General features: G+C 41.8%; 3 protein-coding genes across 4 annotated transcripts in view; all 3 read right to left on the reverse strand.

The window, feature by feature from the left end:
- The window catches only part of LOC108251358 (rho GDP-dissociation inhibitor 1), a gene marked incomplete in the record, with an annotated part of 7420 nt that extends 4561 nt beyond the window's left edge, over nt 1–2859 (reverse strand). The window contains 2 exon segments of the mRNA XM_037974617.1: nt 49–237; nt 2714–2859. Of these exon segments, the coding sequence (XP_037830545.1) occupies nt 49–235 (187 nt within the window).
- An 855-nt stretch (nt 2860–3714) lies between these two features.
- On the reverse strand, nt 3715–5748 carry LOC108229566 (THO complex subunit 4). Of its 2 annotated transcripts, none has more exons than XM_017405239.3 (6): nt 5423–5748; nt 4756–4902; nt 4537–4684; nt 4406–4454; nt 4175–4328; nt 3715–4103 (listed from the first exon to the last, which is right to left on the reverse strand). In XM_017405239.3, the coding sequence occupies exons 1-6, from the start codon at nt 5618–5620 to the stop codon at nt 4083–4085; spliced, it is 717 nt and encodes a 238-aa protein (XP_017260728.1). In that variant the 5' UTR covers nt 5621–5748; the 3' UTR covers nt 3715–4082. The 2 variants fall into 2 exon arrangements, with proteins under 2 accessions (XP_017260728.1, XP_017260727.1); XM_017405238.3 differs by having other exon boundaries at nt 4175–4331; nt 5423–5747.
- Nucleotides 5749–6518: 770 nt separating this feature from the next.
- Nucleotides 6519–7429, reverse strand: part of scrn2 (secernin 2) — a gene marked incomplete in the record, with an annotated part of 3958 nt that continues 3047 nt past the window's right edge. Inside the window, 2 exon segments of the mRNA XM_037974603.1 lie at nt 6519–6738; nt 7278–7429. Of these exon segments, the coding sequence (XP_037830531.1) occupies nt 7282–7429 (148 nt within the window).

A 7429-nucleotide genomic window follows, 5' to 3' on the forward strand; every position in this document is an offset into this window, starting at 1 on the left:
TGTGAGCGTGTATGTGTGTGTGTGTGTGTGGGTGTGTGTGTGAGTTACCGGCCTCGGAGACCCCGGGGCCCAGCAGGGCCTCCTTGTATTTGCGTAAGCTCTCGTCCTCCTTGTCCAGCTCGTGGATCTCCTTCACCGTCTTCTGGGCCGGCGGTCTGTAGTTGACGGGTTCTGGCTCCTCGTTCTCGGCGGCGATGGCTGCGAGCTGCTCCGGGGTCACCTCATCGTCAGCCATGTCTGCGGGGCATCAGAGAGGTCAGAGGTCAAACGTGCAACAGGAAGTAACGTGGAAGGAAGCATCCGACATGACATCCAACATGACATCCAACCGTCTCTGAGTCTCTGTAAATCATTCCTCTCTGAGTCTTAAATCTTTCTAGTTGTTTTTTTTTTTTTTTTTACTTTCCTGAAACCCTTTAATCAGGTGAACTGAAGCGCCCGAAGCGCCAGCGCTTCCTTTCTGTGGAAATACAACCAATAACTTTAAATCCGAGTCTTTGTTGAATAAAACTGTTCAGACCGACCTGCAGGTTTTTGAATAAACTCGTAAAACGACTCGAACCAAAGGACTGACTCTCAGACAGTTTTAATCTTTTATCTCCTGAAGGAAAAGGCGAGACGAACTTTTAAACAAAATCAATGATTTTTAATTAATATAACAAAGAAAGGCTTTAAAGATTAATGTTAAAGCTCCAATAAATGGAGGAGGGAATCACTGATGGATAATTAGGATCCTAAAAAGAAATAAATCTATACATCTCATTCTCTACTAATGAAACTTTAATTTAGTGTATTTATTCACAACAAGTCACCTCAGAGCAGAAAAAAGAATTTAAATTTAAATCATGAATCCATTAAATGTTGGGGTTTATTTCTAGAGAGATGGGAGATTTTCTGTTTCTGTTAAATAATATTTAGCTTCATTTGGATCAAAATAATCTGATTTTTTATAGACAATATTATTATATACTTTAAGGACTAATTTTATAATGTTTTAAAATATCTGTCGTCAGTATAAATCCTACAACAGCAAAAAAATCAGAGATTTAAAACTAAAAACCTGAAGGTTTAAACATTTTAGAGAAAATTAAGAAAATAAATGTTTGACCGGAAGATAAGAATGTTTGACCCTGATAAATTCATCCCAAAGGGAAGAATAAGATGAATGGATCCGAGTCAGGAGGTGCTGAGCCGGACCGGGTCGGTACCGGAGTTCTGTTTCTTCCTTTAACAGGAAACGTTCTGATGAATTTGTTTGTTTGACTGTCCTCTACGTCCACAGAGACACGTCTTCAGCATTTCATCTGACTGTTAAACACTCTGCTACGTGTCCTCATGTCCTCCTGTCCTCATGTCTTCGTGTCCATGACTCTGCTGTCCAGCTCGCTGTGGAAACAATCGCCCTGAGCAGAGGAAGCCAGGCGGCGTCCACTCCGCAGACAGGAAGTCTTCAGGTCCAGCTGGACTCTGTTTCTGTTGAGGACCGGCAGAACCAAACTGGACTCTTTCACGGCCCACTGGTGTCGGTGAAGTCTGTGACCCGCCTGACGACGGGACCAAGTTTATTATTCACCTGAACCAAAAGCTCCATCTGTTATTAAGAGTTTTGATTAAATATTAAAATTCTGAGCTTCGTAAATTCAGTGAAACATAAAACTTATTTTTTTTACTGTCTGACCTACAAACACACAAACTGTCCTGTTTTTATTATTCACAATTAACCAGCTATGAAACGATATTATTAGTTTAAATGAACGTATGAATGAGGGTAAATGTGAGCGTTAACTGATAAATCTGAATATTTTATCTTCGTTTGCAGCTAAAGACAGCTGCTGAAGATTGTAAATAATTAATATTATTCCTTCTTCCTGCTCCATTTCAGGCTCTGAACTGTAATCTTTATTTTATGTTTAATTAACTGAATTATTACAGATAAAAGTGTTTATTTTTTAAATAAACTAATTAAACAGTAGATGAATCAGATATTTGTTTCCAACAGCTGAAGCTGTTTAGACTTCTCTGTTTTAATTATTTATTAATAATACTTTACACACTTTCAACATATTCACAGTAAAAGGGTAAAATAAATAAAAAATAAATAATAATGTAATTGAATTTTATTAGAAGAGCTACAAAAAGTCACAAAATACAGCTTAAACTCCAGATGTTTTAGTCCTTGAATCTGGATTCACACCATCCAACAGTCTGTAAATGATGTATAAATTAATTTAAATTCATTTTGTACATTTTCCTAAGCGTGAGCTGCAGTTTTTTCCTGACAGAAACACGGATGATGAAACTGTAAATACATGACTGAGGCAGCAACAAGCTAACACAAACTCATGAATTCCTACAAAAAAAACAGCTAAAACAGCTTTGAAATGACACCCAGAGCAGCAGAAACACAACAAAGCTGAAGGTTAAACGTTGAAAATAAATATAATAATTCGCGTTTTTCTGTGCGGGCTGAACTTTCCAAGGCGTGGCCGTCTTTAACAGGGTGGGTCTGAGGGGGGGAGGACGACAGCTGGAGCCTCTTCAGCTAAACGATGCTAACAGAGGCTAACCGGAGCTAGCGGCTAACGTTAGCCTGACAAGTTATCACCAGCTGACAGAGCGCGAGCGGCGTCAAAGCGGGTTGAGGCACGCGCGCGGGGCGACTTCCGTGTGTAAAGATTGTTGTCGGGTCTTCATGAACACCGACGGAGCTCACCTTAGTGTTATAGAAGCAGCGGTGATTTCAGGAGCCTCTGCAGAAACTGCGTTCGTCCCTCGGCGCTCGGAGCCAGTATGGCGAACAAGGGAGCGGCGCCGCCCCGTGCGCCGTCCGCGCGACCACACAACCGAACAGCTGGAACGCGCACGTCGCACGTCAGTGACGTAAAACTTGCGCGCCACGATTCAATACGATTAATTGTTTACTTTTTACTTTTTCAGCCACCACTCCAAATTATTCTGTAAACAAACGGAAAACCGGTTAAAAATAAAAATATATATGTTTGTTTTGACTCTCACGCGGACAATATGTGATTTAGTTATAAAAAGAAAACCAGGTTAGCATGATGGCTAACAAGGGTGCTGGAGACGGCTGGAAGGCTGTGGGCGGCTCACAAAGTCTGACCTCCAAAGAAAAAAAACAGTGAAACAAAAACTATTTAATAAATTTAGATTATACTGACAGTCGGACATTACATGTTTTTAACATGTGCATAAAAAATGGTAAAAGTTGTCCAATTTAAAAAATTAACACACTAAAACTGTAAGCTTTCTGTACGTTGTTGTTTTTCTCTCGTTATTTTTTAATTTAAGATACTACTTTCTGTTGATCATGATATTAAAATATTCTCGGATGTTTACTCTTCCATTTTAAGAATCTAATTCTCAGAAATGAACCGAGCCAAATGCCTGGAAATGTATTGATTTATAATTATTATTGTTTTTAACAGCCTGTATGTTGTTAGTATGTACGTTCAGTTAAGTTCATTTATATTGTGTGGATTCAGAGTAATCCCAGGGCACTATAAAACAAATCTAATTAGTCCATTTACTTCTTATAATATACTCACTTAAAGAACAACATTAAACGTCACTGAAGTTGTCTGAGGAAGCCAACAGATTAAAGTTAAATAATAGTTTTCTCTGAATCAAAAACAGACTTTTTTTATTGTCTGTCTGATGCCACACAGGCAGCAGGTGAAGAAATAAAAACAACAGTTTCATTTAACGCGTTTATTTACAAAAACTCAAGTCAACAACTAAACAGGGATGAGCGACAGATTTGATTTACATCAAAATTTATTCTTACAGTAAACAGCCTTTCACAGATTCATGTGTATATTATTTTTAAAAAAAGAAATATAATCCCGTCCTAAGCTTAAGGCAATTAACTATTCATATAAATAAAAAGATCTCAAATTAAAACTACCCAAACAGCACAGTTACTGAAAAAAAACACCTGATAAAAGAAAAAACTAATTTTCGAAGTAATAAAATGGCTTCAAAGGTCAAGATTCAGAAATATATAAACAACAACGTAATTAAAAAAAAAACAGAAAGAAGGAGGCAGTATCCTGGAGGAGTTCCTAACTCATGTCCATCTGAAACTAAAAGTGAAATAAAACGTTAAAGAAGAGTTCAGAGACAGGCGAAGTGAAGCGGAAGCACAGCTGCTCACCTGAGCGTTGTAAGCGTCCAGCTGAGCGTCCAGCTCCTCCGCAGACAGCTGGGGTTTGTTCCCACCGCCCCTCCCTCGACCTCTGAACCCTCCACCCTGCCTCCTCTCAAACCGGGGCTGACCCAGTCGGCTCCGGTCGAAGCCTCCGCTCGAGCTGCTGAAACAACCCAAACACAGCTCACGTCTTCGCCCGCCACCTCTGAAGTTCGCTCAGAGCGCGTCGCCTCTTACCTCTGTGTGCCGACTTCTTCTGTTACTTGTTGGATTTTCATCGGACGACCTGAAACCCAACAGAATTCACATCACGTTCTCCCAGAACTTGTTCAGCATTTGTGATCGCTCTGAAGGCACTGCAGGCTCACCGTCAAGTGGAATGCCGTTGTAGTGCTTCATGGCTTTGAGGGCGTCTGCCTTGTTTACGAAGTGGATGTCCGCGGTTCCTTTACTGCGACCTGAACGGTCATAATGAACCGACACAGTCTTCAGATCCCCGAACTCTGAGAATAGGTCCTGCGAAGCAGAAAGGGTCGGATGTGAGAGAAAGGTTAAGGAGCGAGGGAATCAGGTTTTAATAGATTTACCCTAATGTCTGAATCGGACACGCCGAAGTCCAGGTTAGAAACCAGCAGCTTGCCGGCGCTTTCTCCACTCCGCTCCACTGCTGAGCTCCGTCCGCCGTCGTGCTCCTCAAACATGTCGTGCTGCCATTTGTCCGGCAGCTCTCTGGGCTGAAAGCAGAGCAGAAAACAAAGATTTTATTACAGCTGATGAACAAGAAATGCATCGTTATCTCTGAGCTTTGAGACCCTAAACAACAGGAATGTAAGAAAAGCACCAAAAATAAACAGAATCCAGAGTTTTATATCAAAATACCAGTTTTAAATAAACATTTACAGTCCATATAATCCTAACTCAGATTTATTTACAAACACACACATCATAATCCAGTTCCTTTAAGTAAAAACAGTAAACTATTGAACCTTTAAATGCCTTTTAAGCTGGTAGTTGTTTATTTGGTGATTTTTTTTGCCTTCTTCCCTCAGAGTTATTGTCTGAGTTCATTAAGGAGCTTTAAGACACACAAACACGTTCAGATCTCACAGAAACAGGAACTAATCCACATTTAAAGCTTTAATTCCTCCTGGCTGCTTCAGTAACTCGATTTTAGAGTCTAAGATCCACCTGTTGCTGTTTAAAACCTCCTCAGAGCCGAGCTCGGTCTGGTTCTGGTTCTGGTTCTGGTCCTACCCGGGTGTACGGAGCGGGTCTGCTGTTCCGGTCCCGGCCGAAGTTCTGTCGGTTCCGCGCCGGCTGCCTCGACGCTCCGCCGGCTCGGCCCGAGCCTCCTCCCCGCCTGGACCCCGCTCCTCCTCCGCCGCCGCCGCGGCCTTCCTTCTTATTCATCCGGATGATGTCGTCCAGAGACATGCTCATCTTGTCCGCCATGATCCTCTGAGATCCGGTGGAGGAAAAAAAAAAAGAAAATTAAAGAAAGAACGGAACTTCCGGCGTAAAGAAACGGCGGCTGATTAAAGCTCCGACGTTCTGGCGCGATGTTGAAATCAGCGGAAAAAGCGTCAGACCTTCTTCTTCTGTGGTGTCATGGCGGTCAGCAAACCGACCGGTGAGCCTATTGGCGCCACATGCTGGCCGCCGGGAGAACTACAGGGACTCGGTAAAATAGATTAATTGTTTTTATCGAAAATAAAAAGGCAATAAAGATTGTTTTTGTTTTGTTTATTATTGTCTGTGTGTGTTAGCAAAATATCTCATGAACCACTGGACGGATTTTCATTAAATTTCCTTAAAGTAAGTCTTATAGGATGTCCGCCACAAAACACAAAATTAGCTACAACTCAGTCAGTTTTAGAGATATTGAGCTGGAGTTTGGAGTGGTAGTAGCTGAGAGTCATCCACTCTGCGTCCTCTGAGGGCTAATGAATCACACAACAAACACCCGTAGCATCTCACGATCTCAGAACGATCTGCGAGATTTGACTAAAATAAATAAAACTTAATCGTTTTTACATCTGCCAAGAAAGTTACCAGGTAAAAACTAAAGAACAGATCCGGATGAAATGTTCAGGAAATGTTGGATTAAATTCTGGTTCTGATTCGGATCACGCTGAGGCCTTGATGGAGGTTTGTCTCCGAGCTTCTAGTCTCAGATGATATTTTTTTACCTTAACTTTTAAGGCAAGGGGTAAGTTTTTATTCTGTTTGTGCCGTTATTAAAATATTTGTGAGATTATATCCGGATTACTTGTTTTGAGAGTAAATATTCATCATAAATCAACATTTTAAACGAGTGTTTTTGGACAATAATTAAGACAAAAAGACAGAGCAGAAACTAAACACGTCCTTTATTACATCTGTCCTACAGACGAGACACTCTCACCGCCTTGTCTCACGGCTCTAAACGTTCAGCTGTGGATTCTACATCTGATTAGCTAACGAGGAGCCGAAGGTGCAGCCGAGGCCGATCGATGAGGAACGCCGCAGGTTTGAACCGTCCCGGTCTTCTCCTGCCGGTCTGGGAGGCCGAAGGTGTCCACCTGGGGGCGCTGAAACAGAGGACAGAGGACAGGACGGTAAGACGCTTGCCTGCGGAACAGCTAAAACCACAGTCAGCCCTTCAAAATAAAATCACCTCGTTGGGTTTAAAAAAAAAATGTCTGAGTGCTGAATGACAACTGAAGGTTGTTACAGCAGCTGAAATTACAACCTTAAAACCAACAAAACAGCAGCTAAAAGCAGCTCAGATTAGCTGAACAATAAAACCAGCAAAACAGTGACTAACAGCTTAAATTAGCCAAACAGTAGCTGAAAGCTAAAATGATCAGAACAGAAGCAACAAGCTAAAATCAGGAGAACAGTAGCTTCAATTAAAATTATCAGAACAAAAGCTAAAAGGTTAATTTAACAAAACAGCAGCTGAAAGCTAAAATGATCAGAATAGTAGCTAAAAGATAAAAACAGCAAACAAAAGCTCAAAGTTTCGATTTGTTAAACAGCAGCTAAAAGCTAAGAACGAGGCGAGGATGCTGACGAGTCTAAGGTTCGAAACATTCTCAGATTAGCTGTAGGTTCTGAGGCGTCCCACCGTCTCACTGGTAGAACTTGATCTCTGTGTCCACGCAGTCGAAGAACAGGTCCCCCAGCTCGTCCCCCGCCGTCTCCCCCCTGAGGACAGCCGAAATCTCACTGAGACACTGAGACTCCAGGTCCCTCAGGACGCTGTAGACCGCCGAACCG

Source organism: Kryptolebias marmoratus, linkage group LG3 (assembly GCF_001649575.2).
Source record: "Kryptolebias marmoratus isolate JLee-2015 linkage group LG3, ASM164957v2, whole genome shotgun sequence".
Classification (NCBI taxonomy): domain Eukaryota; kingdom Metazoa; phylum Chordata; class Actinopteri; order Cyprinodontiformes; family Rivulidae; genus Kryptolebias; species Kryptolebias marmoratus.

Excerpts from the sequence above, each read along its gene's own strand:
- LOC108229566 (XM_017405238.3), bottom strand. The coding sequence starts at position 5,620 with ATGGCGGACAAGATGAGCATGTCTCTGGACGACATCATCCGGATGAAT. Across the intron at positions 4,685-4,755 it reads TGTCCGATTCAGACATTAGG|GACCTATTCTCAGAGTTCGG; the intron begins GTAAATCTATTA and ends TCTGCTTCGCAG. Across the intron at positions 4,104-4,174 it reads TGGACGCTTACAACGCTCAG|TTTCAGATGGACATGAGTTA; the intron begins GTGAGCAGCTGT and ends TTTCACTTTTAG.